The following is a 22,136-nucleotide window of genomic DNA, read 5'->3' on the forward strand; positions in this document are numbered from 1 at the left end:
TCCTTTTTAGAATACTGTTCTTCCTAAGGCTATGTTTCTATTAATAAGGTAATGCTGCTATGTTTGACTTAAAAAAAAAGAACCTTCCTGGAATAATCTGCAAAGGAAATGTACATGCCTCAGTATTCCTATTTTTTAACAAGACTACTCAGTTAAGACAGCTTCAATGCTTATTCCCTATTGTGGTCCCATGGCCTGTGTGCACTTGATAATGGTTTTTTTTATGAAACTGTCGTAGAGGTTTAACAGTTCTCTAACTAGAAAATTGCCTTTTAAATGTGATGCCTTTTCAAAAAAATACAGAGAGCGTTCAGGACTCTCTCTACACTGCTGCAGAGGCAAATCAGCCTCAGGGCAGTAATCAGACCTCATGATTAATGCCCCTTCACCCTCCTGACTTAATCACTTAGAGATATCACTGTGGAGGGCTTGATTTTGTAACAGAGCTCTCTGCCAATCGGAGAGTACAGCTGAAGCTTAAAGGATTATGCTGTGTGTGTATGTGTTGGGGGAGGTCACGTGAATACATGGAGTTCAGTGCCACTAACAACAGTGATGTGGTGGAGTCAGCGTTCTTCTCCTAAGCTCAGCTATTGTTTACCCTTTACAGAAATGAGACACTGGAGCTTTTGCTGAACTTACTCTGAGAAAGTTCCAATTTGAGGAGCAAAATGTTTCTGCCTGCTGTCAAGAAGCCTACATACTTCACTCTGAGGCAAGGTAGTGCATACCAGGTGAGTGTTCAGCTACGTTGCTTTGTAGCTTGCTTTTTAAAACAAAGGGAATTAAAGGGTGTTGTTTTTGCTATAATACAGGCAAACGGTTAATGAGCAAAAACATAGAACTTCTGCATCAGAAGGCAGTAAGCACCTGTGAGACGATTCATAATTTTTTAAAAAAGGTAATCTGTTAGGAAATTGTGTATGTAGATATCTTTGTTTCAATACTATGGATGTTCTATCTAATTAAACTTCATCTAACCTTATCAACTTTCTTTACTGCAATTTTTCTAGAAATATGTATTGTATACATTAAAATGGATCAGTAACTTTAATACTTTCTATTTTGTCATTCATAAAATACAAGGTTATACCAACAGATTTAAGGAAGAAATATAATGGTACACAAAATATTACAAAGCTGTGATTTTACATTTTATGTTGCAATAAGTTAGAGTCAGCAATCCAGCTGCATTTTTATTAAGTCATTAGAAGAGATGGTTAGTAAAAGATGAAACTTCATTCGATTGTAACAGACTTGGCTTGGTATTTTAATGCTAACATAGATTCAAAAGAACTTTTAATCCTGTTTTGCAATATATATGAATGAATATATGACACAGATATGAAGTATTCATTTAAGTCTGGTATCTGCATGTCTACTGTAGTATTAAGCAAGACTCAAAAGAAGTATTGGCTGAAACAGCTAAATCTTGTAGCACCTTAAAGATTAATTTTTAAGTCAACTAATAAATTAATCCTGCATTGCAGGGAGCTGGACTAGATGACCCTCATCTAGCCCAACTCTACAGTTCTATGATTCTATGTCTCTAGTCCACAAAACGTTGTAACATAATCAATTTTTTTTCTTTAAGGTGCTACAAAGCCAGCTTTGTGATTTTTGGTACAGCAGACTCCCCCCAGAAGTGGTCTGAGCTAAGCAATCAATAACAGAACCTTAGATACTCTATATAAATCCTAAAAAAAAGCTAAAGAGACAAAAGTACAAAAATGTTCTGAATACCTGCTCCTTAGTTTCCAATTGAAATATACAGAAATATTATCTAACTGACTTCAGGAGTCAAAGATGAACTGAAATATTTGTGTATGTTTAAATGCAGATATGAATAGTCTTACTGGTAAACATTATATGATTGTTGGTTCAAATAATGATCAGTAGCAGAAAATCAATTGTGTGTGAAACAAACAGCTGTTTTCTAAAATAAAAATGTGCCTGACAGGAGCCATGCACTCCTGCAGAACTAGTTTACAAATGAAGACCTTTTGTAAAGGAAAATTTGGAACTTAGCAACTACTGCAGACCAACAATACCATACCTCTTTAGCAGGTAAAATTCCACATACCTCTCAATGGAGGAATATAGGTTTGTGTAAGTCTGACAGCTTAAGCATCGATATCAATCTGATTTATATATCTATCATAGTATACATCCTAATTACACCACAACCATCATGTGAGGACTAACAGCTATAACAAATTTATTTATTATATTAATTCAAAGCTTGAAAGCGACTGGATTTTGGGAGTTAACCCACTGAGTACTATTTAATCTCAGGTGAATGGAAAGCAATACTTAAATATCTAAGTTTCTGCACACTGCCCAGAAGCCGCATAGATATTCCCCCCATTATGTAAAAATTATATATAAAAATACTAAGCTTATGCTTTAATGAAAAGATATTCCCATCAGGGGAATATTCCACATCAGGGGAAAAGGTGGGGTATAATAATAATGATAATGATAATAGTGCTCATGGACAAAGAACATTTATGCAACTAGTGAAATAACACGTGGGCATAAATTACAAAGGACTTCAGTTAAACTGACAGTAGAAAAGAAGATGCACAGGAAATTTCAAGTAATCATAATAAATACATGAATAACATTAACAAGAGACTTGTTGAAAAAGAAAATGGTTAATACTGGATGATTAACTTCACCAACTGTCCCTGCTTCAAGGATCTAACATTTAGAAACATTTCATCTAACGTTTAGAAACATTTCAAGCAGCTTCCCAGTAAGGTTGCAACCCATCTCTAGAAAAATGTGGTTTGTCCTTTTTCTGGACAATCAAACGGGACCCCTTTTTCATGCATTCCAGCTCATCCTCCTCCTCCTCCTCCTCCTCAAAACTGCTTGGACAGAGGGTGGGTCCAGTGAGAGGAGAGGAGTGAGAGCCTGAGCAGGAGTTTGTGCGAGCAGAGGATGGGTCCAGGAGGAGGAGAGCCAAGAGTGAGAGAGTGGTCGCAGGACATGGGCAGAGGGTGGGGCCCGTTTTTGCATGGGTAGAGATGGGTCACGGAAGATGAGAGATGGGGTTTGCTGTGCACAGGCCTGCTATGGTGGAGTCTCAGGTTTTGTGTGGATGGGTTGCAGGGCCCTGGTCCAGTGTGGGAGAGAAAGTTTTTGCGTGGACAGAGGGGATAGGATGGGTCAGACTCAGAGAGCGAGAGAGGGGTTTGCACGGTCCTGATGGAGAATGGGGGGGGGGAGAGTTTTTGCAGGGGCAGAGGCAGGTGCATCAAAGATGGAGATTCAGAGACACAGCGTCAGAGAGTGAAGAGGGATTGCATGGGCCTGGTCTGTCCATTCAGTGGAGAGCAGAGGGATTGGGTATGAGTGTTTTTGCATGGGCAGAGGTGGGTGGGACGGAGAGTGATAGGGTTGTTGTTTTTTTTAATTGAATAAACCACTGTAACTCATGTGCCATTGTAATGGATTGCTTTGAAGTCATTTCTGCACCAGGTAATTTGTAACCCCCAAATTCCCTGCCCCAACATGTCCCATATTTTGCCTGACCTTTTATTTTGCCCCACCAAAGGCGACAACGTTAATTCCTAATTATGTTGCTATTGTCTGCATCATTAGAAATAATGAAGAACAAAAAATAGTTGCTAGGAAAATTGCACTCTAATTCACTGTCAAAAGTTACTAAAGGTGTAGCCTAGTAAATTTAATAGGAAGAAATGTTCAGTAAAATCAATGAAACTACGGTAACTTCCAGTTACACACTTTAATAAAGTAAGAACACTTAAGGCTACCAACTCTGCTAGGGATTAAGTAAAGAGAGTATGGTTTGATTGGGAATTAGCACGCTTCCTAGTAATTTTAGCCACAAAGTAGCTACCCTGAACATTCAAGACCAGAAATGCAAACCAAAGCAACCATCCTTATTATGAACACCAACAGGAGAAAATATCCTGTTTCAATGCATTTCCTGGAAATATTTATGCATTACCAGTCCTGGCATTCTGGGGCCAAAGAATATGAGCCCGTTTCTCAACAGGAAACTCCACTGCAGCCAGCATAATGCACTGCTGATAAGTCACTAGGTCGACTTTCACTTGTTTTATTGACAGGAAGTAGCACAGCATAATGGTTTCCAGGAGAAGCACCATCTGTGCCGCCTGTGAATCTTTTCCAACTGGCAAAAGAATATCTATGGAAAATGTTCCCATGATGCCAAGTTTCACTTCTTTCCCCACTCACAAAGTCTAAACTCACAAAGTTTCAACAAATGGAGTTTGGGTTAGTAAATGAACTGTTGCTTCTGTTGTACCAAATTCATTGAGGCAGATTCAGTTCTGAAATAACAGCCAAGCTGCAATAAAATCAACAGTACCATCATTTCTCACACTGAAACTAATGTGGCCAACAATTTGGGAGATTTGAATTGCCTTGGAACGATGATTTGTGTCAGCACACATCTCAAGTGAACCATGTCAGATCTCACCAGATTTCATGTATACATCTATTTTTAATACAGATTAATGAAACTGAAAGTTGAAAGGTGATTCGGAAAAAAGAAGAAAAATCCTACAATATACAGATTATTTGTTGCTTACAGCATCTCTTTCAGAGATCAATCTGGCTTGTTCTTATCCATTTGTACTTCAGGTTGCTAGGCTGTCTCAGTCACCTGCTCTTTTGCTAAAGCAGTTGTCCGTTTTGCTTCTGTGAAGTTTTTGCAATAAAGTTAAATTTATGAGGGCAGAACAGTATTGTTACTAAAGTTCTGTGCCACCCCCCAATTTCTGCCAAGTGGTGGTGAAATTCCAGGGGGGTCCAGGTGCTCACCTGAGGTCGTGTTTCTTTTGGGAGATCAAGGCAGTGTCTTTAAGAAATATGGTTTATTGTACACATATTTACATCTGGATCTACTTTGGAGAGAGTTCAGAGTAGTACATCTGAAGCAAGGCTTGTTCCCCACAGCCATGCAGCATTGGAGTCCAAAACATCCTGCACACCATCTCTGGGTCTCTTTCCTAACCTGTCAACCTGGTTCTACCCCACAGGGTCTCTACCTGGAGTTTTGGCTTTGCCCTTCTTCCCAAGAACCCTTGGTCCAAGCAACTCCTCCCCCTGTGTCTGCTCGCCCCCCCCCCCTTATCCAGACCTCTTTTTTCAAAAGAACCACATTCTTCCTGTTTGATACCACACCTCCTGTAACCTCCCCCTCCTAACTCTGGTATTTCTTCTGCTAAATAACACACAGATGGGAGGGGGACAAACAGCAGCTGCATGGTCAATTTTTCAGTGATGTCCTGAACAGGAGAACTGGTTCAGCCTGTATTCTTCACTGGTCTGGCATGTTCCTTTCATTACTCCAAACATTATCTAAATTCTACCATTTATTTATTTCTAACATTCACTAACTCTAGCAGTTATAGGTCGTCGGCCCCCCCCCCTCAAAAAACCCCTGTTACTCCAGATCTGTAACAGTATATTTTCTGAATAGTTTTCTAATCTGAAGAAAGATAAATGCATTCTTTGCATCAATCTTCCACGACCTTTTGTAATGTATATGACAGTTCATAGAATCATAGAATTAGGCCAACCTCATTAAGGAGCAGTGGAAGATGCACAAGGAGATTAAAGAGATCAACAACCAGGAAAAGGTGATTTCAAATGTTAACAGCAAATTACACCAAATTTACCTGCCAAGATTGGACTAGGAGATAATGAGAACTACTAAAGTGTAATCACACATTTACACAAACATGTAGCTGAGTCCAAACACTGGTTAAAAATGAAAATCTGCTTTGGGAGGGAGAACTTTAGAGCACAGAACTGGTGCTTAACTCTTCTCACTTGCTCCATATCCCCTCTAAGTTATTTTTGATTGTTTGTTTAAAGCATTTCTTACCTGCTCTTCACCACACAACAATTTCAGGCTGGGTTCCATTAACCTCATTAAGTTCTAAGTGTATTGGGTTCCATGCTCCTGGATGCTCCCCAAGGATGAAAAACAAACGAAATTAAAAATGGGAAGAGACGTGTGTGGCGCTGTGGGTTAAACCACAGAGCCTAGGGCTTGCTGATCAGAAGGTCGGCGGTTCGAATCCCCGCAACGGGGTTCAAGCTCCCATTGCTCGGTCCCTGCTCCTGCCTACCTAGCAGTTTGAAAGCATGTCAAAGTGCAAGTAGATAAATAGATACCGCTCCAGAGGGAAGGTAAACGGTGTTTCCGTGAGCTGCTCTGATTCGCCAGAAGCGGCTTAGTCATGCTGGCCACATGACCCGGAAGCTGTACGCCAGCTCCCTCAGCCAGTAAAGCGAAATGAGCGCCACAACCCCAGAGTCGTCCGCGACTGGACCTAACGGTCAGGGGTCCCTTTACCTTTAACAAAAGGAGGAGGCATAATTTGGCAATTTAAAAAAAAAAAAAACAAGAACCATGGAATACTACACTGGAGAATAGCTTGTTTCCTTTCACCCACACTGCACAATCTCCATTATATGATACTGATGGTTGCAACCTCCCACCAGTCAAACTGGTCATAGGCGCCACCATGCAATAATAAATGACAGGCTTGGGAAAAAGCTTTGTAGGTTATTCATGCCAACACCCTTGACCAAGCAGGATTTTCTACTGCACTTATTAAAATAAAAAAACTCATCTATTAAATACCTGTGTTATAAGTAATTGTGACTCATCCATCTGCAAGTGAAAGATTATCCCATTGCCCAATCTGCCCTCCCTATTACATGACACAGAAGATGTGCTGTACCACAGAGCCCTATAGCAACAGAAATTGACTAGGTTCTGTACAATAAATGCAGGAAAAGAAAATTCACTATTTATGTAAAACAGGGTAGCCAATGTGGTGCCTTCCAGATGTTGCTGGAGTATAGCTCCCATGAGCCCCAGCTAGTAAGGGCAAAGCTAGGGACAATGGGAATTGCAGTCCAACAATTGGAGGGTGCCACATTGGTTGTCTCTGATGTAAAACAATGGGTACAAAGAAACTGAACTGGAAGGAAACATGAATACATGACATACTTGAGCACAGCTACAAGTTTGCCATTTAATGTTTTTAATTCTCTAGTGAGTGCTACATGTAAAATATATGTTTGTTAAGTGAGGGTTAAATAAAAGTCAAAAGAATCTAAAGATCATGCAGCTAAAAATCCCAAGAGTTTGCTTTTGTTAAACAACTATCCTGAAAATTATCCATGATGTATATTGGAGGTTGAATAGTAAGTCTGCTTAGTATGCTACAGAGCACACACATACACACAAAGCAACAAGCAAATTCTCTCATAGCCTTGTGTCATTGCCTAATAAAGAGTGCAGTGTTTGTGCTTGTGTTTTAATGATTATTAGTTTAATTTTTAATGGTAAACCTTTCAGCTGCATTTCAGTAAGTGTTTTAATTAGCCCGAACAATTATAAGGCGCTATCAGGCAACCAGTTTCTAACCTTTTTGTCATGCATGTTTCTGCTGAAAACCCTTTCATGCCATTTCTGAAACACCAGCATATCAGTGACTTTTGTGCCATTACTCTTGTCTAACCCTTGGCAAATCCTATCTTTTGCAATCTTAAGATTAGGCTGCTTTGTGGGTGACATGAAAGCACAGCAACAGTTTTGTATGAGCCAGGTTTAACGACATTAGCTGGACATTGGTCAGGCTACGAAGAATCATGAAACTAGTTCCATGACTTTAAACAAACTTTAGACTACTTTTTTCAAAGAGCAGAACATACAACACTCAATCTGCTCAGTTTGAAAGTGTCAGTAGTTTCAGAAATGGTTTATGATGTGGCATAGTTGTCAGCTATTCAAAGCCCAAAATTCCATTTTGACTAGTGCAAGATCTAATCAAGCGGGTGTACGTCGAGCGAGGGACTACTGTTAATTCCACTGCAGACCGAAACAGCCAGTGACGTCAGCAAGGAAAAGAGGCAACTTCATCAACTGTCCTCAAATCAGTTGTCTGTGAGAAGATCTGTGAGTCTGGAACAATCTTGACTTCCTGACCTAGACACTGCTGCTGCCTCTCAGATTTGGTGTGGGGCAAGGGGATAATAGCTCTTTCTACCAGGGTTTGCTCTTTGCCCCATTACCAAGGCCAAGACATCCTGAATCTGAGTAAACATCTGGCATATGGTGAGGGAGTCTGCTTCTTTGTTCTAGGGTGGAGGATCTACATGTGGAAGCCTGCCCATGTTGAGACTGTAAACAACTTCATTGAAACATTTTTTAATGCCACCTTGTACCATGTAAACCACTTTGAGAACTTTTTTTTAAAATAGAAAAGTGCTATATAAATATTCTAAACAAATAAACAGAGACCCTTAAGGGAGTCTGTGCAACTCTTTCATTCCTAGTAATTCTCTGTATATACATTTGGATATACAGTACTCTTGATAATATAACAAAATTACTAAAATAAGAAACTGAGATGAGCCCTGGTGGATCTGACCAAAGCCATATCATATATTGCTGAGCATTTTGCCCTCACAACGGCCAACTAGTTGATTCTGATAAGCCTATAAGCATGTTATGAACAACATACAAAAATGCATTATATTACCCTTGTAAATTGCACACAAAAGGGATATATTAGGAGAAATGCACAGTAAAATGCTGATGAATTTTCATAATGATTCTGCACTTTCCCCCTGTTAAACTGCAAACTGATTTTGAAATGGGGGGCGGGGAGGGGGTGGAGAGAGAGACAGAGAGACAGAGAAACGGAGTAAAACCATCATAGAAAGATTTGCCCTGTTTATAATTCCCAGCACCTTGTATCCAGAGGCACCTACTGCATCCAACAGAAGAGTTAATATAGCCATCTTGGCTAGTAGCTATTAGTTGTTGTTGTTGTTGTCATTGTCATCATCATTATTTATACCTCAGCCAATTTGGGCGGCTTATAGCATATCTAAAAACTTTTAGAATTGTTCATTGTCAAGATCTATATACACAATGCTAAGATATGTTTTAATTATAAAAAAAATCAGTGGAATTAAGCCCTGCTGCCCAGAATATCTTAACCTCAAAAAAATCAAAAGAGAAAACTGATTTTCCCAATAACAGTTTCCCGTAAGACATTTCATATCTCAATGGAATCTGCCAGCTAAGGGCAAAACTGCTTTCTACTGAGAATGCAGTAAACTAACCCGGTGGAATTGGAAAAAGGCAGGCAGCTAGTGGGGTGGGGGGGTGGGGAGAGAGAGAGAGATAGAGCAACTGTAACTGAACACCAAACTGGAGTCTTCCAGGAACATCTCCCTTTCTACCAATCAATCGGAAGCAGCCAACACTCAGCAGAGTGTAATGTCAGGAAACACTCCCCTCTGAGATCAGCCTCCTGTTTCTTGAAACTGGCTGTAAACAGAGAAAGGGAGGAGCTAGCCTTGGCTTGCCAAGAGAAGCAGAAACTTTGTGAGTAATTTACTAGAGGAAAAACAAGTGCAGCACACATGCAGAAAAACTACCAAGCTGTGTAAGGCTCCTGGTGATCGCAGAAGATCACTATGTGTTCCAAGAGGGAAAATACAACACCCTTCGGCATGCTTTCTTCTCCTGAGATGTTATTTATCAGCCATATCTGGACTCCGAAGTACAAAGGAAAATGCTACATGAATTGAAGGTAGGAGTTTAAGAGGTTTCGTAGCAGCAGGGATAGGGAGTTTGAGGTAAGACAGTGGGCATGACAGCTGTAAGAAATGAGAATCAAAACAGAGTGAATGTTATGCAAAAAGTTTTAGTAATACAATATTCTAAAGAAGCAAAAATTTATTTAAAACGTAATACAGTATAAGCCTTTGGAGAAACACACACGTTCATACAAAGGTTTTTATTGTACTAAGCAACACATGGTACTTTACCTTACCAGGAATAACTGCTCTCTAGGTACTATAAAATTGCATTTTTTATCTGAAAAATAAACAAAATCGAATCAAATGACATGTTAACTAGCAAAATATAATTTTTTCAGACTGAAACCCCGATTTCATTGGGATAGGGGTAGGGATGTCTCACTACCTCCTAGATAATTTTTTATTGTGGGCTTTCAAATGATGTAATTTTTTTATTACTCAAATGATGTAACAAAGAATAACCATGATAATTTCACCAAAAATCAGTTCCTATCATGGCTATTACCCATGGTGGCTATGCTCTACCTCCATGGTATCCCAGTTGCTGGGGATCGTAAGTGGGAAGAGCACTGCTGCACTCAGGTCCAGCTTCCAGGCTTCTCATAAGTATCTGACTGGTCACTGTGAGAACAGGAAGTTGGACGAGATGGGTCTTTGGCCTCATCTAGAAGAGTTCGTCTTATGTTCTTCAAAAAAAACCCCAGTTAATCTTGGGGATTATGGAGGGTTTATCTTGGCATTATATAGGAAACACTGGGGCCACTTTCACTGCATAAGAAGAAATATGATGAGAGATAATATTGTTTAAATAATGGCTGTGTGGGACTAAGTCTAAGGGTATGAATTGATAACCTGCCCCTGTCTTGGAAAAGACAAAAGAGAGGTAGTGAAGATTGCAGGTTTACACGTAAGTCTATGGTACTGATGAACTCAAAAGATGCAATCCACCAGTGACTGCTGCCTAATCACTTTATTTCCTTAGAACTAACTTCTTCCACTGAATTGAGAGGAAGTTGCATAGTAGCAGTGTTTGGTAAATTGGATCAAAGAAAGTCATATTCAAATTTCCTGGGTTTCTGCTTGGTCTCAGTTTTGGCGGGTCCACAACTCAGGGGTATGGCATATGCTTTACAACCTGAAGGTTGCAGGGTTTAATTCCTGACATCTTTAGTTTAAAAAAAGGAGACTGAGAACTGACATGGTATTGCTATCTCTGCCTGAAACCTTGCTGAGCTAGATGGAGCAATATCCTGACTCAGTGAAATCAGTTTCATGTACACATGATGTTAAAATATTGAATATTATCTTAATATTTTTCAGTTATGTGCAGTGCTTTAGATTTTCAAGATAAACATACGTTATTTAAGTGTCATAAGGTATGCTATGCTAATCCTTCAGTTTAATAAAATAGGAAATCATTATATGCAGAAATAACACACCTTTAAATTAAGCTATGATCAAAGCAATTGCAAAAGCAGTTGCTTGCTGCTCCAGAAGAGAAAACTGTCTTATGAGAGGGAGGTCAGCTCTTATAAATTATCCAGCCACTTCTGTGCCTGATAAAACTTTTGGAGCTCTCTTGATTCCTGAGATAGATTAGGGGTGCATAATTGAAAACACAAACAAAACACATGTGCTTAAAAACAACAGCAGTGGAACTAAGTTGATTTGGGGCCAGGTTCTCCAGCTGCACACCCACGCAATTCCTTTTCACACCTCAGCCAAGCTATTCCTGTGTAGCTAAGAGGCAACCATGTCAATCAGTATTACAAACTTTTCCAAAGAATTCTGGACACAGTAACCCTCACAAAGTTACAATTCCCAGCAACCCTTAACAAACTACACTGCCTAGAATTCTTTGATGGGGAAATGTGCTCTGAATGCACTTTAAGGGTATAGCCTGATTTTGCTTTTTTGAAAGAAATAAATAAAGAAAGAAAGAGCGGGAGGAGGGAGGGAGGGAGGGGGAGAGGAGGTGCCATGACCATGAATTAAGAATCCCCTTATTTATTTGTTTAATATATTTTATACTACATTTCTCTCCCAAGTTGGGATTCAAGGTGGCTTACACTGTTAAAAATTATAAAATACAAAGCATTCCACCCCCAGCAATTCTTCTGGGAATGAAGTCGGTATCTCCAAACCAGAAGATGAAGGGAAAATAGTGCCAGCCACAGATGCACTTCCACAAGATGAGTCTGTAGTTAGTGCCCTTCCAAATGTGGAGCTGGAACTGTCCTCAAAGTTGTGGCACTGCTGTCCTTAGAGGACTCCGTTGCAGAAGCCCCAGTGAGACTAGAGGCTTTTCTGTTCTGCTGGCAGCAGCACTCTATTAGAGTAGGTTGTGCACCTATTAACTGAAGAAGCATCTTCCTGTGGAGATGTGGCTAAGAACTGGGATACAGCTACTGCCATTATATAGGTCTCAACCTCAGTTTGCTTGTTGGTAAATTCATATCAGAGTTCTTTGGATGCACAGATTAAATGTTATATCCCTGGCCCAAGGAGTTTAAGATTTATGCTTTGACAGCAGGGGAAGGAGGCAAGGATCACAGGGGCAAAATATGTACAAGTACTGTTATACTGCTTAGATTTCCTTTCAACTGGGTGTGAGAACTTGTATGGTTAAGCCAAAGGCTTCATAGAAGAGGAGAGTTTTGAGGCAGCGTTTAAAAGAAGGGAGGAAGGTAATGCCATTTAGGTCTCATCGAATGTCATTCCAAACACATAGAGAAGAAAAACAGAATGGCCAGATCAGTTAAAAGGAGCAAGAGCACAATATAGGAGGGGTTCAACATAAAAACAATTTTTGAATGCCTATGTAGCTGCTATAAGCCACAGGAAGAACAAAGGCTAGCTGTGGTTCCAAGAGAAAAACACCTTAAATTGAGGAAGGAAATGTTTAGGTTAGGTTAAACAGCAGCAATTATTATCCAGTCAGTATCACAGCCATGCTAAGCAGAAAATAGCTGTCATGAAGCATGCCATCCTAGACAGGCACAAGGAAATTGATGACTTTATATTCCAGTCTTGATGACTTTATATTCCAGTCTTCAAATTATAAAATTATACAGTGGTACGGGTGGCACTGTGGGTAAATCCTCAGCGCCTAGGGCTTGTCGATCGCATGGTCAGCGGTTCGAATCCCCGCGGCGGGGTGAGCTCCCGTCTACGGTCCCAGCTCCTGTCCACCTAGCAGTTCGAAAGCACCCCTAAAGTGCAAGTAGATAAATAGGTACCGCTTTCTAGCGGGAAGGTAAACGGCATTTCCGTGTGATGCGGTGGTGCTGGCTCACCAGAGCAGCTTCGTCACGCTGGTCACATGACCCAGAAGTGTCTCCGGACAGCGCTGGGCCCCGGCCTCTAGAGTGAGATGGGCGCACAACCCTAGAGTCTGTCAAGACTGGCCCGTAGGGGTACCTTTACCTTTACCTTTTTTCCTAGGGTTAAGTACTTAAGGTCTGTTCTTAACCTGAAACTGTTCTTAACCTGAAGCACCACTTCAGCTAATGGGGCCTCCTGCTGCCTCCGTGCCACCGGAGCACAATTTCTGTTCTCATCCTGAAGCAAAGTTCTTAACCCGAGGTACTATTTCTGGGTTAGCGGAGTCTGTACCCTGAAGTGTATGTAACCTGAAGCGAAGTAACGCAAGGTACCACTGTACTCTAAATGATATTTTAAACTTCAATAATGTGTAGGTAATTAGACAGGGCTTTTTTTCATCCGGAACTCAGTTGCAGCACCTCTCAGGTAGGCACCATTGCCATTATAACAGAACCAGTGAGATGTTCATGGTGAGTTCCGTACCTCTTTTCTAGAAAAATAGCACTATATCTAGATGAAAGAAAATGATGAATTGTTTTCTTTTTTTTTTTAAAAAAAAAAAGATATATACTGTCTTTTCCCCCCTGTTTAGGAAAGCTGGTGACCAGCCGAGAAGACATACACGTTAAGGGCACTATGTGGAACTGCGAATCGTTCAATGGTACCAAAAGCATAGAGGACCAGCATCTTTGCCATGATTTCCATCTTGTACTTTCCATTTTTTCATTGCTCTACCTCATCATCTGTTTCCCCATTGGCCTGTGTTATAATGCCCTACTGGTGCTAGTCAACCTATACAACAAAGCAACTATGACCATGCCAGATGTTTACTTTGTCAATATTGCAATTGCTGGCCTCATCATCAATGCTATTGCACCAATGTACCTTCTAGGACCTGCCAGTACAAAATGGGCCCTCTGGAGTTTCAACAATGAAGTCTACATTACCTTGCTTATCTTGTTCAATGTATCATCTCTGGTTATCATGTATTCTACCACACTGCTCAGCCTGGACTACTACATTGAACGTGCTTTGCCAAGAACTTACATGTCTAGTGTATACAACACAAAACATGTATGTGGATTTATTTGGGGAGGAGCTATGCTTACCAGCTTTTCATCTCTTCTGTTTTATGTCTGCAACCATGTCTCCACTAAAATAATAGAATGTTCCAAAATGCAGAACAAAGAAGCAGCAGATGCCATCATGGTTTTTATTGGATACGTCGTACCAGCCATTGCTGTGCTGTATGCGCTTGTGTTAATTCTGCGAATACGCAAAGAGGCAACACCGCTGGACCAAGACACTGGAAGATTAGATCCATCAGTACACAGGCTTTTGATTGCTACTGTTTGTACACAGTTCACATTATGGACACCTTACTATGTAACTCTTCTAGTAAACACATTAACTAGTATGCAAGGAAAAGTCACGGATGAAAATTACACTAGAGTATTACATTTTACCAAGGGACTGTCAAAATTCTTGGCTTTTTCAAGCAGTTTTGTCATGCCTCTACTTTACCGATACATCAACAAAAACTTTCCAATCAAATTGCGAAGGCTGCTTAAAAAACTGCACTGTGGAAATCAAGGATGCTCTCATGAACGCACGGTTGTTCAGCAAGTTATAACGTAGGTATGAATGAATGCCAGTGGGCCAGAACCTAGTTTGGAAAGCTTATTCTCTAAGTTTCTCTTTTGTGCAGGTCACCTAGCATGGATGACAGGAAAGGGGGTTTACACTGTAAATCAGGAGCTCTCAGTTTTAAACTATACAGGTAATGAAGATGGTTAGAAAATTGTTCAGATTCCATCTGCAGGTTACCCTTTGATTTCTGAGATTTCAATGCACTGATTCAGTTACACTATATGAGGCTTTGTTCTGAAAATTCTGCCTGGAGAAAATCACTAGAGGGCCAAAAAGCTTTGACTGAACACCTAGCACTTTGTAATCTTCTAGAGCTAAACAAATATGGTATTTTTTATGTTCCATATAAAATAACATGATTTTTAATTCTACAAAGTGGTTTTATTTCAAGATGAGGAGAGTACCTTTTCATTGAGATACTCTCCACTAATGATCATACTGGTCCAACTGTGTAGCACTCTAAACAATGAAGTATCAAGGATAAAATTACTTTAGTATTTAATTATATTTTCTTGCTTATTTTGCAAAATCGTATTGTAAAAGGAGGGTCTATTTGCAATTCTAAAACAGATTATTTGCAAATTAATATTTGTTTTAATGTATCTTTAATTATTCATGTTTTCCTACATTTAGCAATGCATCAAAAGAAGCATTTATATGTTTTTTCTTACTTTGTAGCACAAAAACATTTCAATCAGTCAGAAGTAGCCACTTTTAGAAAAAGTAAGAAAAACAAAAATATTGCTTTACCTAATAAAATGAAGGACAAATTTAATATGAAAAAATTAAAAAGCACATGGGTTAAACAGTGTGTATCTAATTGTTATGGTCCCCAAATATTCATGTGAATTAACTACATTATTTCAGGGGCTAAATAATTGTGGTTTTAAAAGTATTACTTCTGTAATGGAAAGGAGTAACTTTAAAGGTTTACAAGTGTTTGTTATCTTTTCGTTATTAAATGAAAGACAGAAGAGAGGGAACTCTAATTCACTTGTGCCACAGAACAGCAACTTGTGTGAATATGCAGCCTATGAAATGCATCAGGAGCAGGATTCTGATCATTCTAGCCCTAGTTTTTTAGCTGATTTTGCCCACTTCCTCCTTAGATGGTGCTGCTTTTCTTCCATTCTTGTCACATATTGCAAGTCAGTGAAAAGAGCAGGCAAAGGTTAGGCTCTGAAGGGCCACATAAGAAATCCTGTGCACACATGCACTGCTGCTCAGGGCCCACCGATGAGGTGAGGTGGCAGTCTCAGGCAGTGGATTTTATTTTACCTCAAGCGGCAATACATCCCAGGCCGCCCCTGCTACAGTTCCAGTTGTCTCCAGACATAGCATCTGAGAAGGTCAAAGACCACCCAGAACACCATTCAGTGCAGTATGGGGCATTGCAGGTGGAAGGATGAAACTGGAAATCTTAGTGGGTTTGTAGAAGCACCTCAGATATATGCAAATGGCTGCTCATTTTTGCCTAAGAAAAAACTTGTTTTGCTTCATGAACACACAGAGTGCACTATACATGGAGAAATCAGGCTGTAGAGATGGATAATTATGCACATAAATATTTTTGCTCGTATCCACACTTTAATACAGCTACATTCTGTTCTTCACACCCTGATTCTGATTCTATTAGTAAGACATATTTTTTCAAAGAAACATCCTAAGTTACTTTTTAAATATAGTTACATTCATTTATTGGATACATATTTCCGTTACGTGTATTTTCTTCAAACTCTCTTTAATATAACTTCACTCTGTTGCAGTTTGTCCACATAAAGGACTATCCAGCACGATCACATAAATGTAAGTTAATGGCACACTACGTTTTCACACTATTTATACCATCACAGTATATTCCCCCCAATGCTCTCCAAATCCCCTTGACAGAGTACATGATTCTGAATTTTTCACATGTTTAGTCTCATAAGTGACTTGTCCTTCAGTATTTCATATTCAGAGTCTTAATTTCACTGCAGGTCCAAGGTCCAAGTATGTTTAACACCAAAATATTATTATCAGTACCAGAGATGCAAGGTTTCCCCTGGTATCTTCTCCGCTAATACAAAACTCTATTTACTTCCTACTGCAGCTCCAATTAAACCCCATAGGTTCAGTAATTGAAAGCATACCAATTCTACATCAGAATTGGACATTTAGCCCCATTTGGTCCTGATATGCACTAATAAGATAGTTTTGGCAAGAACTTAACATAGCATCTTATTTCCACTGCATAAATGAGTGAGCAAGACATCTGGGGTGATCGCTCTCTTCTCTTGCTGCCACACAACATCATTTGTCAAGGTAGTACTGGAAGGGATCTCTAAGACAGTGGTTCTTGGAACTGAGTGGACTAAAATACAGGATATTTCACAATTCTTAGTTTAGGTCTTTAGACTCGACTATCAAAAAATCAGATTCACTTAGGTTATATTCAGCTTTTTTGTGCTACACAAGTTGTAAAAAGAGCTAAACAAAACAAAGCTGAAATTGCATGACTTCAGGACCTGATGTTCTGATTTACAGTATCTACTTGGTGTTTCAGTCCTGCGTAGGCATTATAAAATCACAATGGCCTTTTATTATTTTAAGCACTGAAACTGCCCAGAAGGCTATAACCCTTATATTGTCAAATCTGTTCCTATCAAAGTAGAGACTCCTTCTCAGTAGAGAGATATTTAACCAAATACATCTGGTCTATTAATATTGCCAGGTGTGTTCTAAAAACGAATCTAAGCATAGTGAACTGGTACTGGAATAATCTCCTTTGTAAATTCCACAAACATTCTTAAATTGCAGAAGACAGAATATCAGTAATTTCTTTTGCCACTCACAAAATTCTCTGCTTCAGAAAATGTAAATTTATCCACAAAACAAGGCATGTGTACAGTGGTACCTTGGTTCTCAAACTTCATCCGTTCCAGAAGTCTGTTTCAAAACCAAGGTGCGCTTTCCTATAGAAAGTCCTGCAAAACAGATTAATCCGTCCCAGACTTTTAAAAACAACCCCTAAAACATCAATTTAACATGAATTTTACTATCTAATGAGACCATTGATCCATAAAATGAAAGCAATAATCAATTTACTGTACTATAAAATAAATAAGACAGTATTGTAGATGATAAAAATTAAAATTATTTTTTTTCTTACCTGCACTGATAATAGTCATTGTTTGGATGGGGGGCTTTTATCCATTTCCGTAGTTGCACTATCAATCAATGAGTAGCTGAACTGGGTTCCACACAGTCATAAAAACAAATTAACTGAAAAAGCCGCAAAAACAAAAACGCAAAATAGCAAAAAAAAAAGCACCAAACTTAATCTGTTCTGGAAGTCTATTTGACTTCCGAATGTTTGAAAACCAAGGTGCAGCTTCTGATTGGTGCAGGCATCCTGGAAACAATAGCCGACAACCGCACCAGACGTTTGGCTTCTGAAAAACGTTCAAAAACCGAACACTTACTGCCGGATTTCTGGCGTTTGGGAACCAAGGCGTTTGAGAACCAAGGTACCACTGTAATGCATTAGGAGGTTTTGTTTACTTTTTCTTTTTCTTTTTGTTGGACTGCTCTGTAACACTTAAAACATCACAATAGATTTGAAATAATGCTTTTTCAGAAGTTAGTTTCATGAGCTTTATTCAACAATATGTCTGGGACTTTCATTTCAGCTCATTGGATATTTCGTTTTAGATATAAGCTTGAACCCCAGCATCAGTCCCTGTGATTGGCAGACAGCATGAAGCCCCTGGATTGATCAGGCCCAATATAAATATCAAGGGCCTGACTATCTGCCTTTGCGTAGTCAACAGAATCTCCTGCCTCCTGCACTTCAGGCATGCTTTTTACTTGGCAGTAAGCTTAAATTCAATTGAGTTACGATACAGTGCAATGTTCTAGAAAAGCAACAGTACTTTGAAAATCGAAAAGGGCAGCATGTTAGATATATGGAAAGGTTACTTTTTATGCAATCAACTCTGTAAGTCATTAATATGAAGATTGTTCTACATTTTGAGCCACTTTTGTTCAAAATGTTTGCAAATTTTTTCATTTGTGGTTATTTCCCAGTTCTGTGTTTTCTCTCTTAAACTGGTTAAAGATTGTGTGTGTGTGTGTGTGTGTGTGTGTGTGTGTGTAACACATGTAAATTACCTGATCTTTTAGCTGCTTTCCAGATAATGTTCCACAAAACCACCCTGTGCTATTTTTACCTCTACAATGCCGAACAGGAATTGCAAACACACTTCCATAAACTTTGCATCACATGTGATTTTCAGATACTGTAAGCTTTCACATAAATAACTAAGAAGACAACAGGTCTGCCACCTTTATGCCAATAAAAAGCTATGAGTCTAAGGGGAAATATAAAGCAGTGAAGATAAAGAATTCTAAAGAATTAAAATTGAATTATGTTCTTTCTTAAAGCATATTAACTTTCTACTTATAAAATGTGGGGCCTTTCCATTTCAATGCCTGAAGGTTTCCAGTTACTTTGTATATATGAGCCAAACTGACATTACAATGAATATTACTGTATATATGCAGAGAGAAGCAATCTACTGATGTAAAAAGAACATTTTAAAGAATTTATTAAATTATTTCCTAAGATACAAATTTATCATCATTTAAAAATAAACTTCTCTAGATCATTAAAGAGTACTGTATATGATTTATATGTGTTTTGAAAGTCAGCACAACAGTGCCATTATTAACAGTATTATTTTTCTCAGAGTAAAGATTAGTATTTTTGAAAATGGTTTATGATTTGTTAATCTCCTCTAAATGGGGAGAGATTTATGTCAAATCAATAAACTAATAAAAATCCATCCCCGCCTCAACTTGTGTCATCTTTTCCCAAAGTTTTTATATCTTCAGTTGGTAAAGCAGGAGACACTTAATCTCAAGGTCATGGGTTCGAGCCCCAGACTGGGCAAAAAGGTTCTTGCATTGCAGTGGATTGGGCCTGATGACCCTCATGATCCCTTCCAACTCTACAATTCTTCATCTATCTTATATCTTATATCTATCTTATATCATCTTCATCTGTCCCAACTGCAACAAAACATGTCTCTCCTGTATCAGTCTCTACAACAGCTTGACTTCACCCTCAAAGATGCACTCCTCCATTGTATCCCAAGACATACCTGGATTTAAATTCTTACACCAAACCAGTCACTCTACAATATACTGAAGGCAGACAAGAGGAGAGGTATTTTCACTAGATTAAGTTTGCAGTCATTCAACTTCTAATAAAAGCTAGGACTGTATAATTACTGTAATGGGGCTATCTTTTAAAAATGTCAAGAAGCTTCAGCTGCTGAAGAACCCAGCAATCAGATTGTTAACTCATCATCACCACATCATCCCAATCAGGCCTGGCACCAAAACACAATACCCTCAAGGTAATGCCAACGACACAAGGGGCTTGGAGAACCCATCACAGCTGCTACTGTTATTCCTTTATTTACTTATTTATTTAAAGGGGTCCAAAGTTAAGAGAAGGAAAACTGTGCCAATTTCTCCTAAAATACCTATGGGCCCCAACAATAAAACATTAACTACCAACATTCTTGCATAAAAGTCTTCCTGTTACACAGTATTAGAAATTATTTTGGGTAAGTAAATATATGAGCACTTTGTCTTCAACATTTTGTTCATCATTCTAAAAGAAAGTATTCCATAATCCCCCAAATAACAATACAGTGGTGCCTCACAAGACGAAAATAATCCGTTCCGCGAGTCTCTTCGTCTAGTGGTTTTTTCGTCTTGCGAAGCATCCCTATTAGCGCCTTAGCGGATTAGCGCTATTAGCGGCTTAGCGGCTTAGAAAAAGGGGGGGAAAGGGAAAAAACTCGCAAGACTCGCAAGACGTTTTCGTCTTGCGAAGCAAGCCCATAGGGAAATTTGTCTTGCGAAGCACCTCGAAAAACGGAAAACCCTTTCATCTAGCGGGTTTTTCGTCTTGCGAGGCATTCGTCTTGCGGGGCACCACTGTAATTTGGTTTTTCAATTTTTTGAAGGGGAAACAAACAAACAAAAAAAAGGCTTCGGGAAAAGGAGGTGTCCCCCTTTTCTGGGCTCTCGCATCTCTTAACTTAACATGCCTCCTCTTCTTATGCCCAGCTTTTTATGGCTATTTGAGGGGGATTTCTTCTTGTGGGGGTACAAGGGCCTGCTCTTTGTGAGGACTCTACCGCTTTCACTTCCCTGACCACCAGCCTCACTTGAGAAACTTGAAGAATTCCTCCCCACCCTGCTCCCATAGTAGAAAGTGCTAAGTGGCCTGCTTTTAGGCTCTACCAAAAATGAGTGCTGGAAATGGGAAGATTGTTTGCACTCTTCCAAGTGGCTCTGCTTGGAGGGTACTGTAGCTTTTCTGCTAGTCATCATGTGGTGAGAAGGTCCTGGCTGACCCAAAGGCAGGTGTGGGAAGGGATTGGATAGCAAGTTACAGCCTCCTTTACTCAGTACCAAACATTACTCCCCCTCTGCATATGAGTGGGAGGAAAATACAATCCACTGTGACTACTGTGGGCTGTCTCTAAGCACAGATGGCCTCTCCTTGTATGGAGAAGATGCCAACCACTAAAAAAGACCATGGCTCCCTAGCTGCGTTGCTGGTTCTGCAGCCTTCTTGTTTGCCATGCGCTGGGTGCTCTGCCCTATACTAGGAAATGGGGGAGAGGAAGGGGAGGGAAGAAAGGCTGAAGATCAATAGAGTGAATAAAAGATCCATGAAGGAGAAAGAGAGATCAGAAAGAGGGAAAGCAGCCGTGGACCAAACTACTCACAGTTTAAGGCAGGGACCAGTTTGGAGGGTGTGAGATGGTTCCTCTCCAAGACAAGGTGGTCAAAACTTTGTGCACTGCTTGCTAAAGTCAGAGGGAGGAGCCACCCCAAATAGCTGAATGCCGTCCCAGAATCACTGCGGAACCGCAGTTCTACAAGTTGGAATGTGTTGGAAGAACTGTGTTTTAGTAAAAAAATGGAAGTGGGGTTATTCACTCTTCTCCCCTTGCACAAAAAGGACAAGAAGGGAGCATGTGAGACCAAGTATCACTGCCGCTTGTTCATGATAATACAGTGGTACCTCGCAAGACGGAATTAATTCGTTCTGCGAGTTTTTTCGTCTTGCGATTTTTTCGTCTTGCGAAGCACGGATTTTGGAAAAGCTTCAAAAATCACCAAAGTCTTCAAAAACCTCAAAAAAGGCTACCACACCGCGTGCTATGAGTTGCTCCTCGAAGTCAAGTCGCAACTGCACCCCCTGAATGCACGGTTTTAAGAAAAAGGAAACAAACTTGCAAGACGTTTTCGTCTTGCGAAGCAAGCCCATAGGGAAATTCGTCTTGCGAAGCAACTCAAAAAATGAAAAACTCTTTCGTCTTGCGAGTTTTTCGTCTTACGAGGCATTCGTCTTGCAAGGTACCACTGTATAAATATAATATAAACCATGGTTGCCTGAACCAAGTAAGTGACATAAGCACACACAGGATCTCCCCACTCATTTCAGGCTGCAGCCTCAGGTG

The 22,136-nt window shown here is 39.7% G+C and overlaps 2 protein-coding genes across 14 annotated transcripts in view; one reads left to right on the forward strand and one right to left on the reverse strand.

The window, feature by feature from the left end:
- The window catches only part of CHLSN (cholesin), a 150,000-nt gene that overhangs the window by 75,289 nt on the left and 52,575 nt on the right, over window positions 1-22,136 (reverse strand). The gene's annotated exons all lie outside the window — the stretch shown is intronic.
- The window catches only part of GPR146 (G protein-coupled receptor 146), a 66,844-nt gene that overhangs the window by 29,611 nt on the left and 15,097 nt on the right, over window positions 1-22,136 (forward strand). For 6 of the 12 annotated variants that reach the window (XR_014151060.1, XR_014151061.1, XR_014151062.1 and 3 more), the window contains one exon: window positions 611-734. Coding sequence is in view for 4 of the 12 variants with exons in the window: in XM_081839997.1 (XP_081696123.1) it covers window positions 13,594-14,595 (1,002 nt within the window). In the remaining 8 variants the exon portion in view is untranslated. Of the gene's footprint in view, window positions 1-610; window positions 735-8,161; window positions 8,840-9,248; window positions 9,670-13,549; window positions 19,434-22,136 lie in introns of those variants that run through there. The other 6 variants (XM_081839997.1, XM_081839998.1, XR_014151067.1 and 3 more) reach the window with 5 other exon arrangements.

This window comes from Podarcis erhardii, assembly GCF_964252035.2.
Source record: "Podarcis erhardii genome assembly, chromosome: 14".
NCBI lineage: Eukaryota > Metazoa > Chordata > Lepidosauria > Squamata > Lacertidae > Podarcis > Podarcis erhardii.